Genomic DNA, 27,911 nt, shown 5'->3' with positions numbered 1-27,911 from the left:
AGGTGGGGAGAAGCCCTGTGGGAGGCTCAGGCTCTTACCCTAATGAAGTGGCTGCACAGAGAGTTCTGAACAGAAGAGTCCCCCACCATTTAACTCATGCATTCATGGGGTCCCTCTGGATGTGTGTTGAGGCTGGAGAAGCTGCAGGAGAAGGCAGGGAGCCCACAGAGGAGATAACTGCAGTGATCCAGGCAGGGAGCCAGAGGCAAAGACAGTGAGCAGTGGCTGGGTTGGGATCTCTGTTGAATCTGCCTCACTCCCTGAAGACTTGTCACCTCTGCTCCTCAGGTCATCCGGTGAATATGGCCCCTCTACAGCTCTTACACTGGGGCATACTAAACCCAGCTACGGGAGGGCCTGGTTCAATGCCCAAGTCCATAGTAGACATCAGGGAGAGGAAGCAAGATTTGTCTAGCACTTAAGGCCAGGCAGCCACGGGCTGACCTGTGTCCAGATTTCAGCTCTGGCTTACCAGCCACGTGACACTCATAAGGCCCCCTGGCTTCCCTGAGACTCAGTTTCCTCAGCTGTAAAATAGGGATCATATTGGGATCTGTTGTCTAAGGTTTTGAGGATAAACTGAAACACAGCTGAGATTCAAAAATACCAGCTGCTGCTGTATCTTGTTTTCATTTATTATATGTTTATCATTGCAGTTGTTGTTGAGAGTATGGGGGTGGTTAAAAGCATCATCTCAGCCAGACCACCTTGATTTGCATCCTGGCTCTATCTCCTTCCAGCTACAGCATTTGAATAAGTTATTTCATCTCTCTGGGCCCCAGTTTCCCTCACCTAAATCGTGGGAATGGTAGTAGTTCCTGCCTCAGTGTTCCTGGGGCAAGTACATGAAGTGATGCCAGTAAGATGCTTAGAGTAAGGCTGAGCGTGGTGGCTCACAGCTGTAATCTTAACACTTTGGGAGGCTGAGGCCAGAGGATTGCTTGAGCTCAGGAGTCTAAGAGCAACCTGAACAAGAGTGAGACCCTGTCTCTACTAATAACAGAAAAACTAGTCAGGCATTGTGGTGGGTGCCTGTCATCCCAGCTAGTCAGGTGGCTGAGGCAGGAGGATCGCTTGAGCCCAGGAGTTTGAGGTTGCTGAGAGCTGGGCTGATGCCATGGCACTGTAACACAGTGAGACTCTTTCTCAAATAAAAATAAATGAGATGCTTAGAACAGTCGGCACTCTCCCTGCTGCCTACACTACCACTGCAGAAGGCAGGAGCAAGCTCGCCCCCTGCATGCCTGTTGCCCACTTGGGACCACCCATCAGTCTCCCTTTGGAGTCCCCAGGGCTGGGTGGTCCAAAAGTGTTGCACACACTTGCCTCTGCTGTTTCAACTTTTTTTGTAAGGCACAAGACCTTTTATTCCAACAAAATCTTAAATCTTTCCCTAAGATATAAAAGAAATAAATGCAGCCTTTCTGGCTTAAAGTGGGGATGGGCATGAAGAGCAGGCTCCCTGCCCAGACCCACCTGGTCCTGCCTGAGCCTAGCATCTGGGCTTTCAGGCCTTGGCCATACACCTCCCTTGTGAGTACAGCTCCAGAGAACTTTGTACATATGACCTCATGAGGCAGGTTCTGTCATTACCTCGTTCTCAGAGGAGGATACTTGAGGGCTCAGTGAAGGGAAGGGATTCAATCTAAGATGTCCAGTATGTCAGTTGGAGCTGGGGTTGGAACCTGGGTCAGGTGAACAGCAAAGCCCGTGTTCTCATCCACTGCACTGTGGTGCCTCATTTTCCAAGTGAACACAGATCTAGGGAGGACACAGCCACATTGGTGTTTCAGAAAGAACGTTTACTCTGTTGATTGTGAGGTGGGGTCAGAGCTCCACCCTGTGCCTTACACCTTGACTGGTGTCACTGAGAAATGACAAAGTAGGCCCGGCACCTGGCAAGGCTCATGGTGTGGGGGGCTGTGGGGAAAGGCAGAGCATATTCAGGGGGATGTGTTTTCTGTCAAGGCCCCATCATGTGATTAGAGATTGAAGACAGGCCAGTCATGAGAATGCTTGGGCTGCAAATGACAAAATCCTCAATTGAAGGAAGTTTGTTTATTTTTAATTGAGAGACAATTATGTATATTTTATGGGGCAAAATGTGATGTCTCAGTCTTTGTAGAAAGAGTCACTGAAGCGAATTAACTTATCCATCATCTCACCAATGTTTATTTCTTTGTGATAAGAATATTAAAAATCTATTCCTTCCACATTTTGAAATATACTATAGGTTATTATTAACCATGACTCCCGTGCAGGGCAATGGATCACTTATTCCTCCAGTCTACCCGAAGCTTCTTACCCTTTGATAAAGCATCTTCTCTTCTCCCTGCCTCCCTGGGGAAAAGGTTCTTTTTTTTGTTGTTGTTGTTGTTGTTTTGTAGAGACAGAGTCTCACTTTATGGCCCTCGGTAGAGTGATGTGGCCTCACACAGCTCACAGCAACCTCCAATTCCTGGGCTTAAGCGATTCTCTTGCCTCAGCCTCCCAAGTAGCTAGGAAGGAAAAGGTTAGGTCCCCAAGTTAGGATGGGCCCTCGATTTGGGGTCTTTTATTGAGTCCAGGATCCAGGTTCTTTCCCTGTTTTTGTTTGGCCTCCATCAGCCCCTGCAGGCTGGCTTCCCCAAAAGTCTCAGGCAGCTACCATTCAACTGCTAAACACAATGTCCAGTGGAAGAAGAGTCTGTACTTTCTGTAAAAGGCCTTTTTGTTTTAACAAAGAAATTGTCCCCAGAAGTCACCCAGCAGGCAGTCCCACACACACACTCTGACATCTCACTGGCCAGAGTCAATAGCAGGCTGTCACCAAACCTTCCCAGATGAGTGGCATCAACCAACCAAGATTTGCCCCCTGAGCTGGTGTCCACTCACCTTCCTCAGGCAAGGGGGTTTACAGGGTAAGGGGGTTAGGATGACACCCAACAGTGTCTGCCCCTGGAGCTGAAGAGGCAGCACACCCATCTCTAAAGAGCAGTGGGCGGAGCGGCTGGCTAATGCAGACAAAGGGCGCTCACCTTTCCCTTCCTTTGTTTTAAGTCATTTGTTTTTTTTTTTCAGCTCACAGGAATTGAACATGCCTGTTAAGAAAGTAGAGAAATATGTATTGTAGAAAATGAAAGGGTAAAATATATCTACAGGGTGCGCTGTCTGCAGCCATTGCAGAGAGAAGCCTATGTGTACTGACAAGGAGAGATCTCTACATCATACTGCTAAGTGTAAAAACCGGGTGCAGAGCAGGCTTACAACGTGCCGTCATTTATTTTAAAAAGAAATAGCCGATAGCGGGCAGCGCCTGTGGCTCAGTCGGTAAGGCACTGGCCGCATATACCGAGGGTGGCGGGTTCAAACCCGGCCCCGGCCAAACTGCAACCAAAAAATAGCCGGGCGCTGTGGCGGGCGCCTGTAGTCCCAGCTACTCGGGAGGCTGAGGCAAGAGAATCGCTTAAGCCCAGGAGTTGGAGGTTGCTGTGAGCTGTGTGAGGCCACGGCACTCTACCGAGGGCCAGAAAGTGAGACTCTATCTCTACAAAAAAAGAAAAAAAAGAAATAGCCGATAGGATACATTCCCTCTGCCTCAAAAGTGCCTGCGTCTGCCTGGATGCTGTGTCTGAAGAAGAGTAAGTGGGCCGTGGTTGCCTCTAGGAGGGAGATGGACACATCAAGTAGCCACTTCCTCTTTATATGGTTTGTCCTTTATTAGGTACACGTCACCCATCATTACTACCTCCAAAGATAATCCACCAGTATATATGCTCCTCCAGACTGCTCTGAACTTGGTGCTGACCATTATCCAAAATGGAGAAAGCATTTTACCTCACAATCCAGCGTGGACATCTGAAATTTAGTTTCACAAAACCACTTAACCCTTACCTTGCATGATGTACAGTCACCTTTTTCATTCTAGTTTTTTACACCTCCCCCCTTAATGATGGTCAAAACTCATGAAATTGATTTCATGACCCACAGTCGGAAACTGTCATTTCTTTCTGTAAAAAAAAAAATCAAATTCTCTCTACACATATTTATAAAATACATAAAAACACATATTTTATATATGTGTATTTTTAAAAAAAACAAAAAGTCATGCTTTTTACTCATTTACCATGCCTTTCTCCCATTTACTGGATCTTAGACATCTGTCCTCATCCATCAACAGCAATCGATCTCCCTCATAGCGTTGGCTGTGCAGTTTTTATTCATAAAGGTATGCTTGGAACTATCTATTAATTCCCTATAAAAGGCTCGGCACCTGTGGCTTAAGTGGCTAAGGCGCCAGCCACACACACCTGAGCTGGCAGGTTCAAATCCAGCCTGGGCCCGCCAAACAACAATGACAGCTGCAACCAAAAAATTGTGGCAGGCGCCTATCATCCCAGCTACTTGTGAAGCGGAGGCAGGAGAATCACTTGAGCCCAGGAGTTTGAGGTTGCTGTGATGCCACGGCACTCTACCCAGGACGACAGCTTGAGGCTCTGTCTCAAAAAAAAAAAATTCACTATTAAAAGGTATCAGGCTATTTGCAACTTTTCCTTGGTTATAAACAGTATTGCAGAGACTATCTGCATGTTCTGTTCAGGCTTCTTTTCTGTGGCACTTGTTTATGGGAGGCCAGTTGTTAAGCTGAGGCTATTTACCCTTCACTCCTCAGCTCAAACGCCGTTGCCTCCTCGGGGAAGCCTTCCTGACCATTCCCAGTGTTGTATGCTTCAGTGGCTCCCAGACATCTCCCTACTAATGCATTACCTTTGCCCCATTAATAGATGTTGCTGAATTCTAGAAAGCATACTGGCTTTTCAAATCTAATCTGACAGTCTACTTTTTGACTGTAGTGTTTGCCATTCACATTAAATGTAATTATTGATAATGATTACATTTCTATTTGCCACTTTGCTGTTTATTTTCTATTTGCTATCTTTCTTGCTCCTTTATTCTCCTTTACTACTGTATTCGGTGTTGTTGTTTTTTTCCTTTTTTTAATTTTTGAGACAGAGTCTCAAGCTGTCACCCTGGGTAGAGTGCTGTGGTGTCACAGCTCACAGCAACCTCAAACTCTTGGGCTTAGGCGATTCTCTTGCCTCAGCCTCTCAAGTAGCTGGGACTATAGGCATCCACCACAAGGCCCGGCTATTTTTAGAGATGGGGTCTCACTCTTGCTCAGGTTTCACTCTTGGTCTCAAACTCCTCAGCCCATGCAATTCAGGTATGAGCCACCACACCTGGCCTTAAGTAGATGTAATTTAGTATACTATTTGAATTGTACTCTTGTTTAACCATTTTTTAGTTGTTATAACTTGTATCTATAAGAGCAAGCAGGGTTACTGTTAATTTCAATAAGCAATAGAATCTTCTTTCCAATATAGCCCCATTCACTTTCCACTTTGTGCTGTTTTGTCATATCAAATAGATCTTATGTATGTTGATCACTCAAGGGACCGTAAGAAACTGATCAACATACAGAAGTGGTAAACATAAGACTAGGCCTACTGCACTGATACATACATGTGGTACATGTCCGGTCTATGAAAATTAGGTCGGCTGAGGAGGTAGTCAGTGTAAAGAGGTGATCAACTATGGAGGTTCTACTATATAGTATGTGTTATAAACTCAACAATGTAATGTTGTATTATTAATCATTATTATCATTATTTTGTAAAGACAGAGTCTCACTTTATCACACTTGGTAGAGTGCCATGGCATCACACAGCTCACAGCAACCTCCAACTCCTCCTGGGCTTAGGCGATTCTCTTGTCTCAGCCTCCCGGGTAGCTGGGACTACAGGTGCCCGCCACAATGCCTAGCTATTTTTTTGCTGCAATTTGGCAGGGCCCAGGTTTGAACCCACCACCCTCATGTATGGGGCCGGTGCCCTACCCACTGAGCCACAGGTGCCGCCCTATTATTAATTATTAAAGACATATTATCTTACATCTTTAAGGAAGCTAAGGGAAGAAATAAGAAAGCATAAGTCTTGCCCTGGCATGGTAATTCATGCCTATAATCCTAGCACTTCTGGGAGGCCAAGGCAGGAGGCTCCCTTGAGCTCAAGATTTCAAGACCAGCCTGAGTAAAGTGAGACACCACCTCTACTGAAAATAGAAAAATTAGCCAGGTGTCATGGTGGATGTTTGTAGTCCCAGCTTGAGCCCAGTACTTTGAGGTTATAACATGTGAGCTAGGCTGAGGCTATGGTACTCAGCCAGGGTGACAGAGCAAGACTATCTCAAAAAAAAAACGGGAAAGGGCAGCGCCTGTGGCTCAGTGAGTAGGGCACTGGCCCCATATACCGAGGGTGGCGGGTTCAAACCCAGCCCCAGCCGAACTGCAACAAAAAAAATAGCTGGGCATTGTGGCGGGCGCCTATAGTCCCAGCTGCTCGGGAGGCTGAGGCAAGAGAATCACATAAGCCCAAGAGCTGGAAGTTGCTGTGAGCCATGTGACACCACGGCACTCTACCGAGGGCAGTAAAGTGAGACTCTGTCTCTACAAAAAAAAAAAAAACGGAAAGAAAAATGGGTAGATTGCTTGAGCTCATGGGTTCAAGACCAGCCTGATCAAGAGCGAGACCCTGTCTTTAAAAAACTAGCTGGGGCTCGGCGCCTGTAGCTTAGCAGCTAGAGCGCCAGCCACATACACCTGAGCTGGTGGGTTCAAACCCAGCCAGGGCCTGCCTGACAACCACAACCAAAATATAGCCAGTCATTGTGGACACCTGTAGTCCCAGGTACTTGGGAGGCTGAGGCAAGAGAATCTCTTAAGCCTAAGAGTTGGAGGTTGCTGTGAGCTGTGACATCACAGCACTCTGCTGAGGGGGACATAATAAAACTCTATCTCAAATAAATATACGAATAAAAAAAAAACTAGCTAGGGGGGGTGGGTGGGTGAGGTGGCTCATGCCTGTAATCCTAGCACTTGGAAGGCTGAGGTGGATGGATTGCCTGAGCTCACAGGTTCGAGACCAGCCTGACCCAGAGCGAGACCTCGTCTATAAAAAAAAATAAAGCCATGCATTGTGGTGGGCGCCTGTAGTCCCAGCTACTTGGAAGACTGAGGCAATAGAATCACTTAAGCCAAGGAGGTTGTGGTTGCTATGAGCTATGATGTCACGGCACTCTCTACTGAGGGTGACAGAGTGAGACTCTGTCTCAAAAAAAAAAGAAAAGAAAAAAGCATAAGTCTATAGAGTCTTTCATTTTAAACCACAATTTACCATCTTAGACTATTCATTTCTTCCTACTAATTGAGATCACCATCTGTAGTCATTTTGTTCGGCCTGAGGACTTTCTTATTACTCATAATATACAGAAGTGCTAGCAATAAATTCTCTAGTTTTGTCTAGGAACATCTTTTTTTTTTTTTTTTGGGCCGGGGCTGGGTTTGAACCCGCCACCTCTGGCATATGGGACCGGCGCCCTACTCCTTGAGCCACAGGCGCCGCCCAGGAACATCTTTATGTTGCCTTCATTTTTCAAGGATAGTTTTGCTGGAGATAGAATTCTTAGTTCACGTTTGTTTTTTTTTCTTTCAGCACTTTGAAAATGAAATTCTATTCCATTGTTTCAAATAAGAAGTCAGCAGTTAATTGTATTGATGCTCCACTGTATGTGATAAATCCTCTTTCTCTTGATGTTTTTAAGATTTTTACCTTAGTGTTTGATTTTAGCTCTTTTTCTAGGTATGAATCATTTTGTATTTATCCTACTTGGCATTTGTTAAGCTTCTTGGAGGTGTAGATTAATGTTTTCATCAAATTTAGGAAGTTTTCAGCTACTGTTTTCTTCAACTATTTCTTCTGCCCCTTTCTCTCCTCTCTTTCTGAAACTCTTGTTGCACATGCAGTCATAGCCTTGAGGTTGTCCCAGAGGTTCTGCTCTGGAAGGACTATGTTTACGGAGCTGGGGAGAGGCAGGGAGCTCCAGGCCAAAATGCTACAGATTCCCTCTGTTCTTAACTGAAGTCCAGCAGTTTTTTAAGCATAAATGCTTATCAGATTGTTGTATTTCTTTGATCAACTTTCAGAGACTGGCTGGACATGGTGGCACATGCCTGTAATACTTAGCGCTCTGGGAGACAGAGAAGGGTGGATTGCTTGAACTCAGGAGTTCAAGACCAGCCTAAGCAGGAGTGAGGCCCTGTCTCTACTAAAATAGAAAAACTAGCTGAGTATGTGGTGAACACCTATAGTCCAGCTACTAGGGAGGCTGAGGCAAGAGGATCGCTTGAGTTCAAGAGCTTAAGGTTGCTGTGAACTATGATGCCATGGCACTCTATCCAGGGCAACAGAGTAAGACCCTGTCTCAAAAACAAACAATAGGGCAGCACCTGTGGCTCAAGGAGTAGGGTGCCGGCCTCATATACTGGGGGTGGTGGGTTCAAACCCAGCCCCAGCCAAAAACTGCAAAAACAAAAAAAGAAAAAGAAAAAAGAAACAATAAAAAAACTTTCAGAGGCTGAAATGGTGATTTTTTTTGAGTTAATTTTGTCCTCTTTAGGGAGAATTGCCAGTCTTCTCAGTTAGCCATAATCAAAAGTTTCCATCTTTTAATATTGCTAAATTTACTTTCAAAATGGATTTATTAATTTATACTCCAAGTGTATTAATTTTCTTATTGAATATCTCTTACTTGGAATAGAATTGGAATCTTATTAAATTTTTTTGAAACTTGATTTGCTACAACAGGGCAAATAGTTGGTTCCCCAAGAGTTGGTTCTAGGTGACGGCACTGGGGTCATTGTAGCATTAATTTAATAAGAATCCAGCGTTTGGATTATTAAGCTGTGGTTTTAGATTGGATTAGCTGGAATGGTAGCTGACATATTGTTAAAAGTGCTCAAGAAATATTTGAATAGGCTATATGGCAAAATACATTTTTAAGTAAAAGTAACATTACGAGTTACAGTACAATATATTAGTATGATTCTAGTTATGTAAAAACAAAATCCTCTCACCTGTCCCCCACCCTGAAAAAGTAATCCTCTTTCTCAGATTGTAGACGTATATATGTTTTGGGGAATTTTTGTGGATAGAGTCTCACTCTGTTGCCCTGGGTAGAGTGCCATGGTGTCATCATAGTTGACAGCAACCTCAAACTCTTGGGCTGAAGCAGTTCTTCTGCCTCAGCCTCCTGAGTAGCTGGGACTATAGGTACCCACCACGTGCCCAGCTGGTTTTTCTATTTTTAGTAGAGATGGGGTCTCATTTTTGCTCAGGCTGGTCTCAAACTCATGATCTTAAGCAGTCTACCCACCTTGGTCTCCCAGAGCGCTAGGGTTACAGGTATCACCCACTGTGTCTGGCCTTCCATATATATGTTTTTAATACATAAGAAAAGGTTAAGAAGGAAATCTAGCAAACTGTAAGCCATGGTTGCCTGTAGAGATGAGCGGGCAGGTGAGACCCTCCCCCCACCTCTACTGCATGGATTGTACCAAGAAGACCAGTGCTGACTTTTTCAGATTTCCATAGAGGAACCAAATATACTAGCAGGCCACTTCTGAGGTAGAATTGGGCACTATGCAGGTCACTTTCCCTTTTCTTCAGATAGGTTTCTGTATTGTTGGAATTTTCCACAGCAGAAGTATATTTGTGTCTCTCTTGTGTAAATGAACTTCTTTGATTCCCAAGAGTAAATTTCAATAGCTCTGTTTTGCCAAGTGTGGGGTGGATATTTTATCTCTTTCATTTTTGCTTTGCAGTGACATGGGCTCGAGGGCTGGCTACCCGGCTCAGGTTTACAAAACTGCCAGCGCAGAGACTCCTCGGCCCTCCCAGCTGGCCCAGTCCAGCGCCTTCCAGCTCTCCGCCTCCGTCCCCAAGTCCTTCTTCTCCAAGCAGCCTGTGCGGAATAAGCACCCAACGGGGTGGAAGAGACCAGAGGAGCCGCCCACACGGCCGCTCCCCTTCACTGACCCAAAGAAGTAAGTAGCTGGATGCCCAGTGCGGCACGCCCAGAGCCAGGCCAGGGTGTCTCTGGGGCAGAAAGAGGGCACTTAGGGATACAGCTACAAATGGGATGGACAAGAGCCCCGTTCTTGTGGAGCTGGCATTCCTGTTGGAGTGACAGACAGCGAATAGAGTGAATAAGAAAAGTGTGCAGTGGGTCAGGTGGTGGTTGGTACTGTGGATATCCAGACAAAGAACGTTCCAGGGAGAGGGAATAGCAACTGCAGCGGCCCCGAGGCAGGATGCGATTGTCCTGTGGGAGGAAGGCCAGGGTGGCTAGGCAAGTAGGGAGAGAAAGACGGAACATGAGGTCGGAAAGGCAATGGGGATGGATTTTGGAGGGTCTCATGGGCCATGTGTAAGGGCTTTGGTATCTGCTGTAAGTGAGATGGAAGGTGTGGGACAGAGGAGGAGGGACGTGATCTAAATTGGGTATTCACAGGGTCGCTGTGGCTGCATGTGGGGAGCTGCCTGTGAGGAGCAGGGAGGAGCTGCTGGCATGGTCCAGGCAGAGACGTGGGGGCGGGAGCAGGGTGGAGGGCGTGAGGGTGAGAAGGGGGCGGGTTCCAGAGAGATTGTCTGTGTCTGAAACCGGAGCAGCCTGGGTTTGCTGGCAGGTTGGACGTGTGCGGGTGCGTGTGCGTGTGTGTGTATGTGTGTGAAGGAGAGAGAAAGAGGTTGAAGATGACAGTATCTTGAAGCCCGAAGGATAGATGTACCTTGAGCTGCACCAGGGATTGAGTGAGGAGCAGACTTGGGGAAAGCACAGGAGCTCAATTCTGGAAGCTTTCCAGCTGACGTGCAATAGGACATCCAGGCAGAGACGTGGAAGAGGCCAGCGGATGAGGAGCCTGGAGTTCAGCGGAGAGGTCAGGCTGGAGAGAATTGTGGGTGTTGTCAGTTTGTGGCAGGAAGTGTGGTTGGAGAGAGACACCTCAGCCAAGCCCTGAACCAAGCTGCTGCCCCCAGGTGAGGGTGGAGACCTGGGTGCACGGGCTGATGGGCCATCAGAGGTCAGATTAGATGAGCCCAAGAACATAGGAGTGAGCCTCCTGCAGGTCTTTCAAGGGTTCGGGCAGAAAAGTAAGGCAGAAGTGAAACAGTTGCATGAGCCCATTTGAGGCATTTTGCTTTAAAGTGAAAGAGGAGAGTAGTGTGCAGTTAAGAAAGGTTTTGTCCTGAGCAGTGGCTTACGCCTATAGTCCTAGCACTTTGGGAGGCCAAGGCAGGAAGATCGCTTGAGGCCAGGAGCTGAAAACCAGCCTCAGACAAAGACCCTGTCTTTACAAAACAGTAGGAAAAAATGAGCCAGATATGATGACACACACCTGTAGTCCCAGCTACTTAGGAGGCTGAGGCAGGATTGCTGGAGCCCAGGAGTTGAAGGTCTCAGTGAGCTATGACACCACTACACAAGTGACAGAGCACCAGACCCTTTTTTAGTTGGAAGATATGATACCTAACATGTACTAGGTGTTCACCATATGCCAGGCTCAGTTCTAAGTTTGATTTGTATTTTTCTTTCCTTTTTTTTTCCTTTTCTTATATTTTGTAGAGATGGGGTCTCACTGTGTTGCTCAGGCTGGTCTCGGACTCCTAGCCTCAAGCAATCCTCTTGCCTCAGCCTCCCAAAATCCTGGGATTATAGGCAGGAGCCACTGCACCCAGGCTCTTAAGTTCTTTTATGTTAATTAATTCACTGAATCCTCACAACAGCTCCGTGAGTAGACCTGTTCTCCCCATCCTACAGACCAGACAGCTGAGATCCAGGGTCATGCAGCTGGTGAGAAATGGAGCCTGAATCAGAGCCCAGAGCCTGGCCCAAGGCTCATGTTTTCTTGGGTGAGGGGTCTTTGCCCTCCTCCATTCTTTTCTTTGTCACGTCTTCTTTCATGACCTGGATGGGGCACTAAAATTTGTGGGTGACACAGAGCTTGGAGGGGGAGATGTGTCAGGAGACAGAAAGTATGTCCAGAGATGCTGGGAGACTAGAGCACTAAACTCAAAGTGAGAATCCACTTCACGCCTCACTAAGAGCCAGCGGGGTCTCTGAAAACTAGATTCTTTTTTTTTTTTTTGAGTCAGAGTCTCACTCTGTCACCCTGGGTAGGGTAGAAAGTTCCCTGGTATCATTGCTCACAGCGACCTCAAATTCTTGGGCTCAAGTGATCCTCCTGCCTCAGCCTCCAGAGTAGCTGGGACTACAGGCGCCCACCACAACACCTGTCTAGTTTTTCTATTTTTATTTATTTATTTATTTGCAGTTTTTGGCCGGGGCTGAGTTTGAACGCGCCACCTCTGGTATATGGGGCCGGCACCCTACTCCATTGATCCACAGGCACCACCCGTTTTTCTATTTTTAGTAGAGATGGAGTCTCGCTCTTGCTCAGGTTAGTCTCAAATTCCTGAGCTCAAGAGATCCTCCCAGAGTGCTAGGATTACAGGAGGGAGCCATCTTGCCAGGTCTCATCTCTTTTCGTAAACCTGCAGCAGCTTCTTGCTGCTCCCAGAATTAATGACAAAGGCTCTTATTCACTGAGCTAAATTCTGTCTAGGCACCACATTCTTTGCCAAACTGCCGCCAGACCTTGTGTGATCTGTCCCTCAGCTGTCTGCCCTTACTTCCCTGTCCCCATTCCTGCCATTCTGCTCTGGCCACATACCTCTGCCTGCTCGTCCAGCTCACCCACTGGACCCACCTCAGGGCCTCTGCGCAGCTCTCTTAGGCCTGGAAGGCCCATTCTCCAGAGTGCACCAGCTCCACCAGGGCCCCATCTAATGCCACCCCTCAGACAGGCCTTCCCAGCCTTAGGTGGCCCCTGCAGTCATTCTGTGTCATTGAGCTCTATTCCACAGCCCATTTCTCCCGTGGGAAACCAGGTGCCACTGTCTTGGTGACAAGGTACTTGTGACCTGCTTGGCATACGGTGGTGCTCAGTCAGTGAGTGTGCACATGGGCTATCAGTTCACTGTTACCCTCACAGCAGTCCCACGGGGGTGCTGTAAGGCTCCTATTTGCAGCGTGGCTGGAAGGTCCAGCCCTGTGAAGCCCCACTCTGATGCGCAGCCCTTGCTCTGCAAGTGCTGCTCCTTCTGCCCAGGTCCCCACCCCTACCACAGACTCTCTCCTACCCACCTGTATTAGCCTGCTAGGGCCGCCATAACAAAGCACCACAAACCGAGTGGCTTAAGCAATAGAAATGCACCGGTCCATGGTCTGGAGGCCAGAAGTCTGAGATGAAGGTGTCACAGGGTGGTTCCCTCAGAGAGCTGCAAGGGAGAACTGGCTCAGGCCTCTGCTGGCATCTGGGCATTGCATGCAGTCTTTGGTGTTCCCTGGCACATAGAGGCAGCAGTCCAGTCTCTTCCTTCCTCTTCACACTTCCAGGTGGTGTCCCCCCGTGTGCAGGTCTCTGCGTCCACCTTTCTCTTTTTTGATAGGACATTGGTGATACTGGATAAGGTTCCACCCTCATGACCTGACTGTAACTTGGAAAGACCCTGTTTCCCAATGAGATCATATTTGGAGATTCTGGGGGTTAGGACTTCAACATCAGTATGGCAGGGAGCCTAGTTTAACATATAACACAGCACCTCTGCTGGGACAGAGGCTGCAGAAGAGAAGAAGCCTGGGGTCAGTGGGACAGCTGAACCTCGTGTGGGTGCTCTCTGAGAAAGGGCCTCTCTGAGAAAGGCTTGTCTGTGCCAAGAGCAGGGGTGTTGTGTTGCGTGTTGAACTGGGTCACCACCACCCCCAAATACATTGACATGCTTTCTGAAGATGACTCTTTATGAGTATTTGTGTAAACATATAAACCAGGTATATAAAATGTTTGGGAACGCAAGTGAAAGAGTTTCATGGTTCCTTACAATATTTACTAATTTAATTGCAGGTACTGTTTGAAATCACCTATGTAAAATATTAGCTTTGAATTATTGCTATTGCCTATATACTTCCATTTCTTGAAGCTGTTTCATTCAAACTCTCCATGAGCATTTTGGAGATAGTGTCTTTGTCATTGTTAGAGGCACTTTGGAGTCACCTAACCTAGTTTTCCAGAAAACATCATTTTCACTTCTAGCTAACCATTTGAGATTAAACGTGTTTTTTTTTTTAAATCTGTGTATAATGCAGTCACTTGGAAATTGTATCCCAAGGCACAAAAACTTATTTTTTTTTTCTTTCTTTTAGAGACAGAATCTCACTCTGTTGCCCTCGGTAGAGTGCTATGGCATCACAGCTCACAGCAACCTCCAACTCCTGGGCTTAAGCAATTCTCTTGACTCAGCCTCCTGAGTAGCTGGGACTACTAGCGCCCACCACAACGCCCGGCTATTTTTTTTGTTGTTGCAGTTTGGCCGGGGCCAAGTTTGAACCTGTCACCCTTGGTATTTGGGGCTGGTGCCCTACCCACTGAGCCACAGGCGCCGCCCACAAAAACTTATTTGTATAACTTTCTTCCTTACATTTATCAGCACCTGCTCTGCCACGCCCCATTAGAAGCCCTTTGGCTACATTAAAGCATTTAATCTTTGCTACAAAACAATGAGGTGTAGCACTTTGCATCCCATTTTCCAGGTGACAGAAAATTGAGGTATAGAACAGTTGGGTTGCTTGCCTAAATTCACTGATTTGGTTGAAGTTTTATTGCTCCAGATGTGATGATCATTGGTTTTATAATTTGTCCCCACAGGGTCACCACATGCTATGAGCTTGTTCCCCTGGAATGATTGCGGAATCCGTCTGTTAGATGTCTTTGCCTTCTTTCAGTTGATTCTGGTCAGGCCCCCGACACATCCACGACCTGCACTGGCCGAGGTTGTGTGCCCCCTGGAGGAAAGAAAGTGGCTGCAGCCAGCACAGGGAGCGCAGCCTGGCCGCCCCACTCGGGCTGTGTAGACCTGGCCCCCTTGATCTTCCTGGCAACCCCACAAGAGGAATCTTGTCCTTACCCCCATTTTCAGATGAGGAAACTGAGACACAGTTAGATCCAGGGTCACCCACTAGAAGCAGCACATCCAGTAATGTAAAAGACTCAAGCAAAGGCCACTTGCACTCAAGGCAGTGACTCAAAATTTCTTGAGGAATAATTACTTGGAGGAAACAGTCTCGTCTCTATATTTGTCGAACAAAAGACAGAGCTGGTGAAGGGTCTATGTGCTGTGGGTACCCTAGCACATGCCCCAGAAGGGCCCAGGAGTTTGAAGTTGCTGTGAGCTATGATGACACCACAGCACTCTACCAAGGTAACAGAGTAGGAGTCTGTCTCAAAAAGAAAAATAAAAGATGGAGGCACCTGTAGCTCAGTTGGCAGGGCGCCGGCCACATACACCTAGGGTGACGGGTTTGAACCCAGCCCGGGCCTGCTAAGCAACCATGACAACTGCAACCTAAAAATAGCTGGACGTGTGGCGGGCGCCTGTAGTCCCAGTTACTTGGGAGGCTGAGGCAAGAGAATCACTTAAACCCAAGAGTTTGAGGTTGCTGTGAGCTGTGACGCCACCTCACTCTACCCAGGGTGACAGCTTGAGACTCTGTCTCAAAAAGAGCATGGCCCCGTGAGTGGAACAGCCTCAGTTTGCTTCCCAGCTCTGTCAGTATTGGAGCCGACACTGTACAGTGAGTGGTGTGAGCACCTGCCTCTCATGGCTGCCACCAGTCATGTGTGAAACACACTGGCCACAGGGCAAGGGCTCCTGCCGCCTGGAGCTGCATGGTGAATGCTGCTTCCATCCGGAGCAGAGCAACCCCTGGGGATGCTCACAGCACCAGACAGATGTGGCTCTGAGAGTCCTCAACTCACTGTGCCTTTGTTTCCCCAGCCACGAAAGGAGAAGAAAGTAATGCCTACACCCTAGAGGGGATGTGACAATTCATTGAGCTCATAAGCAAGTGCTCAGTCATGGTTGGCTGGGCTGATGGACCCTGGCATCTAATGGTTGACACCTGGCATTTGGGCTCCCTCCTTCCTTGGGTTTAGGGACATCAAGGTCCAACTCAGTGCATCCACAGAGGGAAGAGGGAGGTCTCTCTTCCAACCACCCTACCCCACCCTGAACTCCCACCCCCATTACCACAGAAGGGCTGACCCCACCTCTCAGCTGCTGGCCTCTCCAAGCCATCCTCCCAGGAAAATCCTGCCACCTGGGGTGTAGACCTGGCAAGTATCTTTGCCACTATGCTGGCAGAACCCCCAGCTCAGCCAGGCCGACAATGGTGCTAATTAGCTTAATTAACCCAGTCCTGAGGGAACCACCCCAGTTGGAGGCCAGAGCTCCGAGTGAGCTGGGATCAGGCCCAGTGAGGTTCGACCCACTGGTTGCCTTGTACTTCCAGCCCGCCTGTCACAGGGAAAAGGAGTTGCCCTTGTCCAGGTCCTAACTGCAGAGCCTTCTTTGTAATTTTTCTGTCTTTCTTTTCTAATATAAGTAGTTTAACTCTCCAACATGGCAAAATTCAAATTTAGACAGCACAGGCAAATCAGAGAATGTTCAGTGCCATTGGTGAGAACCTTAAGGATTGTTTTTTTCAGTTATGGTTTGAAAGGTAAAACAAAAACACGGTAAAAACCAAAATAGTACAACAGGGTTTGCAGTGGAAAATAGGCCTCTGTTTCTTCCCTGGCCCCCAGAAGCGACTGTTGTTTCATTTCTTCTAAGTCCTTCCAGAAATGTTCCAAAGTCAGCTGAGCTTACATGATTGTGTGAGCCTCCCTTGACCCCTGTGGCTGTATTTACCGATGTGGCCTCTTGCTCACATACTCCTGCTTTTCTCACTCGCTCTTGCTCTTGAAATCTGTTGGCAATGGCTCAGTATCCCTGCGTTCATTCTTGTTAACAGTTTTAGAGTAGCCCATATATCCCCAGAGATTATTAGGTTTTGACAATTATAGAAAGCAGAGATCTGGAGAAAAAGGAAAGATACTGGAGTTGTACAAGCCCATTTGTATCACTTTGGGTTTTTTTTACCTGTAATTAATGCCATTTTTAATTATTGCATGGGGCCAGGCATGATAGCTTGTGACTGTAAGTAATTCTACTGCTCTGGAAGGCTGAGGTGGGCAGATTGCTTGAGCTCAGGAGTTTGGGACCAGCCTGAGTAAGAGTAAGACCCCATCTCTACTAAAAATGAAAACACTAGCCGGGTGCGGTGACTCACGCCTATAATCCTAGCACTCTGGGAGGCTGGGGCAGGAGGATTCCTTGAACTCATGAGTTCAAGACCAGGAAGAGCAAGACCTGTCTAAAAAATAGTCAGGGGTTGGGCGGCGCCTGTAGCTCAGTGAGTAGGGCGCCGGCCCCATATGCCGACGGTGGCGGGTTCAAACCCAGCCCCGGCCAAACTGCAACAAAAAAATAGCCGGGCGTTGTGGCGGGCGCCTGTAGTCCCGGCTGCTCGGGAGGCTGAGGCAGGAGAATCACGTAAGCCCAAGAGTTAGAGGTTGCTGTGAGCTGTGTGACATCATGGCACTCTACCGAGGGCGGTACAGTGAGACTCTGTCTCTACAAAAAAAAAAAAAATAGTCAGGGGTTGTGTCGGGCACCTGTAGTCCCAGCTACTCAGGAGACTGAGGCAAGGGAATCACTTGAGCCCAGGAGTTTGAGATTGCTGTGAAGATATAATGCCACAGCACTCTACCCAGGGCGACAAAGTGAAAGTCTGTCTCAAAAAAATAAAAAAGTAAAAATGAAAAAACTGGGGCAAGAGGATCACTTGAGCCCAAGAATTTGAGGTTGCTGTGAGGCCATGGCACTCTACCGAGGGAAAGTGAACATGTCTTTTACAATTAATTAATTAATTAATTATTGGAAGTTACATTGGAAAATTCTTCTAGAAGAAAGATAGTGAAAGCAAAAATGATCAGTTTGACTCTCCAAACTGAGTTGCATCAGGCAGCCCTCTGATGAGACAGGTGCAGATTTGAGGATCACGGCAGAAGGTTCTAGCATGATTTCTTCTAGTGAGTCAGCCTTCCTCTGTAGAATTACCAATGTTCCATTACGGTACTAGAGATCCTGGGGGCTGGAAGGTGATGTTAGCAAATGAACAGAAATAAAATAGAGCAGGAAAGGAATATTTGTGTTCTTTTGGCTTAATTTTTTTTAAATGTCCCTATACTTTTTTTTGGTTTTATATAAGTCACTTCATCTTGTAAGAGGGAGGAAGAGAGGTCAGAAGGAAGGTCGTGTGTGATACACACTTAACTACTTTTTTTCTTTTTCTTCTTGAGACACAATCTCACTCTATCACCCTGGGTAGATTGCTATGGCATTGTTGTAGCTCACAGCAACCGCAAACTTTTGGGCTCAAGCAATCTTCTTGCCTCCGCCTCACTTACAGGTACCCACCACAACACCTGGCTATTTTTTAGAGATGGGGTCTCGCTCTTGCTCAGGCTGGTCTTGAACTTGTGAGATCGGGCGGCGCCTGTGGCTCAGCGGGTAGGGCGCCGGTCCCATATGCCGGAGGTGGCGGGTTCAAACCCAGCCCCGGCCAAATTAAAAAAAAAAAAAGAACTTGTGAGATCAAGCAGTCCACCCACTTGAGCCTTCCAGAGGGCCAGGATTACAGCTACAATGCCTGGCTAATTTTTCTATTTTTTAGTAGAGCACTCTTTCGCTTTTGTTCAGGCTGGTTTCAAACTCCTGAGCTCCAGCATTCCATCAGCCTCAGCCAGCAGGGTGCTGGGATTACAGGCATGAGCCAACCTGCCCCACCCTCTCAACTACTTTTGAGAGCCTACAGCAGGGTAGACCCTATCCCCAACACTACACATGAAGGGAGGTAGGAAGGAAGGGAATAGCAGACACATAGGACAGTCATGACAAGATGAGGGCAGTGAAGCTGGTGGAGTGCATGACGGCCTGGTAGAGGGCACCTGGGCTCAGAGGGCATATAGTAGGTCATCTGGGTCGCAATAGGTCAACAAAGTGCATCACAGTAGATCAACCAAGTGGTCAGGGGTGGTCCCTCTGTGGAGGTGATATTCGAGCCAAACCAGAATGATGAGAAAACTGATAGCCACAGGGATGCTAGGGAGGACACTAGACAAATGGGATGGCCAGTGCAAAGGCCCTGAGGCAGGCGTGTACCCAGTGTGTTTTGGAAATGTTGGGAGGCCTGAGTGGGAGGAGATGATGGTAGAGAGTGGACAGGGAGGATTGTGTTAGATTTCATGGGCTCTGGTGAGAACGTGTTTAGAAAGTGAAGCCCCCCACGGATACACCCTTAGAAACGAGAGTTCGGTACGAAGTCCTGTCTGTGTATACTAGGCTGTGTACAAGCTAGGTCGTGTGTGAGTTTTCTAAAAATGGTTTCACACTACGCATACCCACTTCTTATTTCCCATGCCTTGTGGGTCAGCCTCACTCCTTTGGGATGGTGTTCTGGGGAGCCAGGGCTGACCTGGCCCTTCCTCTGGTGGAGGCTCTTGCATTTGTACCATCACTGGACCCCAGGACATACCCCGTGCACATGGACGCACTCTGTGGGCCTTTCTGAAGGATACAGTTGCAGAAGTAAGACTCCTGGGGAGCAGATCTTTGTCCCCACCTCTCGAGAGGAGAGCCTGTGGACAGTGTACCTTTCCAGCCAGGGACTGGTGACAGCCAGCCCTGCTTCCTCACCACAGGAGATGGGCACAATGGGCTTCTTCCAGATGCTCCATGGGCTCCACTCTGAGTCACACGCCCCTATGCAGGGGATTCTGGGAAATGCCAAAATCAAAGGCAAGAGGCCGTCCCCACTGGCTTCCAGAGTTTCCCTTTGTTGTGTTTGCATCTGTCTGTCTCTCTCTCTTTCTGTTTTTCTCTTTTGGATCTAAAGGTTTTAATTTGCCCGGAGAATATATTTCCCTGATACTGGCAGAGCTAACGTTACCTAGACCTGGAATTCTAATTTGAGGAAAAGTGTGACCTGACAAGAAAAAAAATCTCACCACCCTCTCATCCTTCCTTTGTTAAAATCCCTAGCCTGGCGGCTGAGAGAAAGAGAGAAAGATAATGCAGACTTTAAAACCCTCGGGAGCCAAGACATCTTAGTTCTTCTCTGGGTTCAAAGATTCTTTTTTTCTTTCTTAAATGACAAGATACTGAAGTCCGGGTGTCAGCCTTTTTAAAGTTAGTTTTTATTATTATGATTATAACATCTGATTTTCGTAAAATAAATTCCGACAGTTGGGAAGGATATCAAATGAGAAGTGAAAGTCTCATTTTTCTACCTATTTCCCAGAGGTGATCATTGTTCATAATTTCTTCCAGGATTTTTTTCTGCACACAGAAGCATATTTTTTAATCAGACATGATCATGCTCCACATACTGTACCTCTCTCTGCACCAGTTTTGAGATAGAAACATGGCCGTCAAGCTTGGCGGGGGCACCTGTGGGCTCTGCAGTGTGGTGGCCTCGATTTGAATCCTGACTCCTCCACTCCCTTTCTGTGAGCCTCTGGATGAGTGGCTTAACTCCTCTGTGCCTTAATTGCCACATCCAGGATTCTGGGTACACGTAGTCCTCAACACACACAGCTATGGTGAGGAGCAAATGTTCATGCATGTTCCAGAGAGGACAGGCCTGGCTGCCGTGTAATAGGCAAAGATACACAATCGCAGGAAAGATGAAAGGATAACGTAGTAAGAGAATGACCAGCTCAAAGGCAGTGCCAGTGTTACATAGTTACTTTAACATCTATGTGCCTTAGTTTCCAATCTGTACGATGGGGGTGATAGGAATAGTGGCTCCCTCTGAGGGCTGCTATGTAGATTTTTGACTACAGAGGGCCCTCGGGATAGTGCCTGAGGCCCTCGGACAGTGCTCCTGTGAGTGTGGCTACTTCTTTCCTGGAGGGTGGTGACACCTCAGGACAGGGCCCTAGTTTTCACCAGAGAAGTAAGACCTGAACCCAAAGACTAGGCCAGAATCGGAAGACAAGAGGAGGCAGAAGTCAGCCTGGCCCTGGGGCACTGAGTAAAGGGCATGGGGCCCCAGGAGTCCAGCCTAGCCTGGGAGAGAGACCTGGAAACATGGGTGACAATGTGCAGAGCCCAGCATCCCTGCTGAGGCAGCAGAGGGCTGAGTAGCAGGAAGGGGCATGTGCAGATCAGGGTTAGCTGTTCAAGAGCAGCCCTTGTTTCTCAAGAACCTGCTCTGTGTCACGTACAGCCAGGGACTTAGCAGCAAATGTCACAACAACATTGAGGTGGTGGGTGTTCCAGATGAGCAACAGGGGTCAGAGAGGTGGTGAGACTTGCCCAGCCTCCCACAGCAGGACAGGCAGAGGCAGGACTCAGACCCAGGCCTGTCCACCTCCAAGGCTCCCTTTTTAATCCAAGGCTGGGCCTCGATGGCCGTTAGACCACTGAGTGTTCTGGAAGGCACAGCAGGAGCAGCTTTGGGAACGCTGAAGAAGAAAGGGAAGAAATCTGAGTGACCTGGCTTATGGACCAACTTCTGGGATAGGAAGCCCAGCAGAAAAGTGGGGGTAGACTGGCATGGTGGCTGACGCCTGTAATCCTAGCACTCTGAGAGGCTAAGGAAACCAGCCTGATGAGGAGCGAGACCTTGTCTCTAAAATAGCCGGATGTTGTGGCGGGTGCCTGTAGGCCTAGCCACTTGGGAGGCTAAGGCAGGAGGATCATTTGAGCCCAAGAGTTTGAGGTTGCTGTGAGTTATGACACCAGGACACTCTACCGAGGACGATAAAGTGAGACTCTGTCTCAAAAAAAAAAAAAAAGAAAGAAAACTGGGGGTGGTAACAGCCAAGAGGCAGCTGGCCCCACTCAGGTTCCCAGGCCTGGTCTCTGGTGCTCCCCACCACCATGACATGTGAACTTTGTTGTCCTATGTGAGTCTCAGGAGATGGGATGACCAGCCCTGAAGCACCCAGGCTAGAGGCCCACTGCCAGCTGCCCAGCACTTGCCCATAGAGGCCAGGTCCCCCACCTCAGACTTCTCTCTCTGTGACACCCCATCCTTCTCCTGGGGTTGGAAACTCCTTTGTCAGGGCTACTGTCATCTCACCTAGACAGCTACCTCTGCTTTCTCACCATCTCCCTTCCCCTACCCTCGTCCCCACTCCCGCAGGGGCCAGTTTTCAGCCCAGCACCCCGAGTGATCTCTCTGTGCACATGGCCTGAGGTTCTCAGCTATGATCTCAAATCCCCACTGTGGCTCACAAGCTTCACCGTGATCTGTGCCCCACCCCAGACCCCACCTGCTGCCACTCACCTCCCTCCTGGCCTCACTTGCTCTTCCCTCCATCTAAAGGCTCTTCTGTGTGGGTCTGTTTGTCCTCCCTCCCTCCCTCCCTTTGTCTCCTGTCTCTCCCCCCTTCCCTTCCCTCCCTTCTTTTCCTTCCTTCCTCCCCTCCCCTCTCTTCCTCTTCACTCCCCCTTTCTTTCCTTCTTCTTTCCTTTCTTCCTTCCCTCCCTTCCCTTCCCCCCTCACCTCCCTTCCCTTCCCTTCCCTTTTCTTTCTTCTTTCCCTCCTTCCTTCCTTCCCTCCCTCCCTTCCATCTTCCTCCCTTCCCTTCTTCCCCTTCCTTCCTGACTTCCTTCCTTCTTTCCCTTCCTTTTTTTATCCCCTCATCCCCTTCAGTCTCCATCCTTTTACGCAGCTTTGTTTTTCTTCACAGCATTTGTCTCTCCCTCACATATGGGGTCTCTCTCCCTGCTCACATTCAGTGTCAGTTTCTGCTACAAGCTGCTGGCACTATGTTCACTCCTGTGTCCCCAGCACAGCACAGAGTAGGTTCCAAGCAGGTTCCAGGGATATTTGGGGGAATAAGTGAGTAGAAAGAAGAAACCAAGTCCCTCTTCTGTCACCTTCTGGCCAGGTGAAGTGGAGAAGGCTGCAGCCGTTCCCTTAGTGGCACTGGCCTTTGTGAACCTGAACAGCTTCGAGCCTCCCCTCTGACTCTGAGCTCTCTGTCCCCTGATGTTGTCGTTCTAGGCAGGTGGATACCAACACAAAAAATGTCTTCGGGCAGCCGCGGTTAAGGGCATCCCTCCGAGACCTCCGGTCGCCACGGAAGAACTACAAATCCACCATTGAGGACGACCTGAAAAAACTCATTATCATGGACAACCTGGGGCCAGAGCAGGAGAGAGACACAGGGGTACATAGTGCTGCCAGGACCAGCCCCTGACAGTTGAAAAACCGGGAAGGCAGGCAGGAGGGCAGGGGGTGTGGCGGGGGCTGGTGCCCCCTGCACTCACTTCAGCTGCTGCCTGTGTCCTCAGCCTTCCGTATCTGCCAGCCCTCTCTTGGCGGATGTGGATTCAAGGCGGGGAGGAAAAACACCATATTGGGCAAGGTTAGAATTGCAGTTTCACCAGCCTAGATGGGCACAGTGGCGCACACCAGTCCTCCCAGCTACTTAGGGGCCTAAGGCAGGAGAATCACTTGAGCCCAGGAATTCAAAGGAGCATGCCACTGCACTCCAGCCTGGGTGACAGAGTGAGACCCTTCCTCTAAATAAATGGACAAACCAGTCTAGGTAGACACATGGGAATGTTTTCAGTACTAAAGTACCTCATATGACCAGAAAGACCTGGATGTCGAGTCCTCCTCCTTCAGCCCAGGATAGAAGCGACCCCTGTCCCCCTCCCAGACCACGTGGACCAAGAGCAGAGCAGGCAGGGCCTCCCAGGGGAAATTCAGCTTTTATTACCCAAGGAGGGAGAGCAGGAGCAGCAGCACCGAGGACCCTCTGCTGCATCTGCTGCTCTTTCCCTCCCACCCTGCCTCCCTGACTGGCTTCACTGTCAGGCAGGCACCCTCCTGTGGGGACCAAGGTGGACCCTAGTGTCCCCCACCTGCAGGTCCCACTGCCTTCCCCAACCAGGCAGGCCTGGGCTTGGGCCCCTCCTGGGAGCTAGAAGTGGGAAGGAAGATGGGCCATGTGGGGGAGGGAGGTGTCCCCGGGGGTAAATTAGCTGCTTTCATCTAAAAGGAAGTCGAATTAGATTCTGGATGGGTAGGGACGCACCACAGGTGTCCAGGACATCTGTGGCCATCTCTGATGCCGTCACCACAGGCCAGGCTGTGACACCCTCTTCCGTCTTGCCTTGTCCCATAGCAGTCCCCACAGAAGAGCCTGCAGCGGACCCTGTCTGATGAGAGCCTGTGCAGTGGGCGCCGGGAGCCCGGCTTTGCCAGCCCTGCCAGCCTGGAGCCAGGGCTGCCCAGCGACGTGCTGTTCACCAGCACCTGCGCCTTCCCCTCCAGCACGCTGCCTGCCCGTCGCCAGCACCAGCACCCCCACCCGCCCGGCCCCGGCCCCACCACCACCCCCACCACTGGCAATGGCTTCCCAGAGAAGAAATGTGAGCCTGGGCACCCTGGGAGTGGGTGGGGGTTGGGAAATGGGGTCAAAGGCTAGAGGTCATCAGTGTTGGGTCATCTAGGGCGAAGGAGCTGGGTGGACATGCGCTTCAGGGGAAGCCTGATGGTGGAGACCTGGCTGTCACCCAGGGAATAAGGGATTGTTGGCCAAGCATCAGGAGTCTTTGAGCCATGGCCAAGGACCCTAGGCCTGGTTTGTGGGACTCTCTCAGTAGTGCTGGTGCCATTGCTTATGCTGTCACTTCCAAGGTACTGAGACATCAGGAGCCTGTCTCTACCTGGCGTGCCATACCTAAGTCCACCAGGTCTCCCCACAGTGACCCTACTACCTCTAAACACCATCCAGACGCTGGCAACCCATATTTCTGTCTACACTCTGGTACTCCCTCAGCTCCTGGCTCCTGTGGCTAGCCCCTCCCTCTGTCTGCTGTAGGTATACCCAATGGCATCTCTACTGAACACCCCCAGAAACAAACTTCTGACACCCTGCCCCAGCCTTCCCCATCTCAGAGCCAGTTCCATTGGGCTGGCGCAGGCCAGCGCCTTGATGCCATCCCGGACCCTTCTCTTGGTCTCGCATTCTGTTCCTCAGGAAAGTTGCTTGGCTCCTTCTGCAAAGTAGACTCAGAATGTGCACCCTTGTCCCACCCTGGCCACACCTGGTCTTGTCCATCCTCATCTTTTCCCTTTTGCATCACAGCTGAAGCCGCCTTGCTGTCTTCCAGCCCCACCCTGCCACACACACAGATACACAGTCAGAGAGAGCCTGTGAACACTTCAGTTAGGGACCTCTTGAGGTACCATCGCACTCAGAGTGAAAGGACAGAGTCATCAGGGCCCACGAGACCTTGCGTGATCTGTCTGTGTCACCTCTCTCCCTCACTCACTGTGTCCCTGGCTCACTCCGTCCCAGCCTCTGTTCCTTAGACCTCACAGGTGCGTTCCTGCCTCAGGATTTAGCACTTGCTATTCCATCTGCCCAAATGCTCTTCCCTCAGGCATCCCCTGACCCACTCCCTGCTCTCCTTCAAAGTTTTATCCAAATGTCATCTCAGCCAGGTGTCCGCTAGCACCTTGTTTAAAGTCACTACATGACCATCTAGCATTCCCACTCCTTACTCTGCTGCAGATTTCCCTGGCACTTAGCATCTTCAGAAAAGCATAATAATGTATCTGTTCACTTCTGTCTCTGTGTTGCCATGCTCATCTGTTCCATCTCCACTTTCCCCCCAACCAAGCCACCATCTCGGCCTCAGAGCTGTCACTGGCCGATGGGCGGGACCGACCTCTGCGGCGCCTTGACCCTGGGATGATGCCACTGCCCGACACAGCTGCTGGCCTCGAGTGGTCCAGCCTGGTCAACGCAGCCAAGGCATATGAGGGTAGGTGCCTCCTACCAGACCCTACCAGATTCCCACCCCTTTCTCTGTTCTTGAAGGATCAGTGGAGGGCCTTGTGGCTTTGCAAGGAGACCTACTCAGGTTTTAGAATCAGGAAGTAGAGCTCAAGTCCTGCCCTATCAGTTGCTTACGATGTAGCCTGGGATCATCTCTGACTCCCCAGTTATTTTGTCTACCAGACAGGGACAGCAGCTGTGCTAACTGCCTGAGGCAACAGTGAGGATCACGTAAAATACCGTACATAGAACACATCAGGCACAGAGCGAGCCCTCCGCAGACTGTGCCTACCGTCATTACTATAGTGCCAACCGCAGTAATCCAAATTCTGTACATTCTGTCATTACTGCATTGCCAACCGCAGTAATCCAAATTGGACTTGGGTTTGGTACGGCCTCATGTGGCAGAAAATCCAGCTAACAATGACTTAAACACACAAGGCAAAAATTCCTGGGCTGGACAGCCTCAGGCTGGTGTTACACTGCCACGGATTTCTGTAGGGCCCAAACTCCTCGGCCATTTCTAGGTTGCCTCACTCTCACCATCCAAGGTGGCCTTTAGCACTCTGTCCAGCTCCGGCCACGGTGGGAGGTGGGGGGGATGTCCCTTCCCTGTCTTGCTTTCCTCCTGTGCTTACTTACCATTGTCCAAAGCCTCTGCCCATGGCCACACCTAGCTGCAAGGTAGGCTGGGAATGAGGCCTGTGCCCAGCTAAAATTTGGGATTTGTTACTCAGAAAAAAGGGAAACAGATCACAAGGGACTGCTAACATCCCAGTCCCTACCATTTCCTTCCCATATGACTTTAGGCAAGTACTTTTCCTTTCTAGGCCTCAGTTTCCTCATCTGTCAGATGAGATTCATGACGATGCCTGACCGATAGGAATGTGCTCTTTTGGCACATTTTTCCTCATCTTTCAGACCACAGCTTAGCTAGCCCTCCTTCAGGCACCTCCTCTGGGCTCCCACAGCCTGACCCCTCTGGGCTATCACTGTCTAATGATGAATCTTTCTCCCCACTGGCCTGGGAGGGTGGGACCCAGAGTTGTTTCTGTCACCACTGGGTGCCCAGCACAGAGTCTGCACAGAGCAGAATCCATTAAACCAGACCTATGTGGTGTACAGCCTTCATATTTCCACATCTGGGCCAGTCCCCATCTGGCAGGTGGCCCTAGAGCAGTGGTTCTCAACCGTCCTAATGCTGCAAACAGGGGTCGCAACCCACAGGTTGAGAACTGCTGTCCTAGAGGAAGCTTCCCCCAACTGCCCATCCTCACTTGTAAAAACTCTTTCATTCTGCCGGGCATGGTGGCTCACGCCTATTCCTAGCTCTTTGGGAAGCTGATGGGGGGTGGATTGCTTGAGCTCAGGAATTTGAGACCATCCTGAGCAAGAGGAAGACCTCATCTCTACTAAAAGAGAAAAACTAGGTGGGCATTGTGGCGGGCACCTATAGTCCCAGCTACTTGGGAGGCTGAGGCAAGAGAATTCCTTGAGCCCAAGAGTTTGAGGTTGCTGTGAGCTATAATGCCAGGGCACTAAACTCCAGGGTGACAGAGTGAGAGACTCTGTGTTAGGAAAAAAAAACTCTTTGGTTCTGAAATCATTTTCTGTCTATAGAAGGGTTGCAAAGATAATTCCAAGAATTCTTGTAGCCCCTTTGCCCTGCTTTCCCTAATGTTAACATCTCACACATTCATGGCACAGCGATCAAAACTAAGGAGTGAGCACTGGTACAAACTAGTAACTAAGCTGCAGACTTCACCCAGCTCTTGTTCATGTTCCTTTTCTGTCATAGAATTTAATCTGGGATCCCACAGTGACTGTGGTAGGTGATAGATGATAGATAGGTTCATGCATCACAACAGTGATGATCATGTGGAGAATAGGTGTGTCAGAACCCCGCAGACTGTGTGCTTTAAATATGTGGTTTATTAAATGTCAGGTAGGCCTTAAGAAGCTGGTTTCTTAAGGAGTTAAGTTAAAGTTAGGGAGGCCCTGTGCAACAGTTTATGCTTATAATTCCAACACTTTGGGAGGCTGAGGTAGGAGGATCCTTTGAAGTCAAGAGTTCAAGAACAGGGTGGCGCTTGTGGCTCAGTGAGTAGGACGCCGGCCCCATATACTGAGGGTGGTCGGTTCAAACCTGGCCCCGGCCAAACTGCAACAAAAAAATAACTGGGTGTTGTGGCAGGTGCCTATCATCCCAGCTACTCGGGAGGCTGAG

The 27,911-nt window shown here is 49.2% G+C and overlaps 1 protein-coding gene across 8 annotated transcripts in view; it reads left to right on the top strand.

Moving 5' to 3' along the window:
- The window catches only part of SIPA1L3 (signal induced proliferation associated 1 like 3), a 243,193-nt gene that overhangs the window by 205,549 nt on the left and 9,733 nt on the right, over nt 1–27,911 (top strand). For 7 of the 8 annotated variants that reach the window (XM_053604658.1, XM_053604653.1, XM_053604655.1 and 4 more), the window contains 4 exons: nt 9,698–9,919; nt 22,894–23,059; nt 24,023–24,269; nt 25,527–25,670. In XM_053604658.1, coding sequence (XP_053460633.1) covers nt 9,698–9,919; nt 22,894–23,059; nt 24,023–24,269; nt 25,527–25,670 — 779 coding nt within the window. The remainder of the gene's footprint in view (nt 1–9,697; nt 9,920–22,893; nt 23,060–24,022; nt 24,270–25,526; nt 25,671–27,911) is intronic. The other variant, XM_053604660.1, reaches the window with a different exon arrangement.

This window comes from Nycticebus coucang, chromosome 10 (assembly GCF_027406575.1).
Source record: "Nycticebus coucang isolate mNycCou1 chromosome 10, mNycCou1.pri, whole genome shotgun sequence".
Taxonomy (NCBI): domain Eukaryota; kingdom Metazoa; phylum Chordata; class Mammalia; order Primates; family Lorisidae; genus Nycticebus; species Nycticebus coucang.
This window is presented reverse-complemented; position numbering and strand designations above follow the sequence as displayed.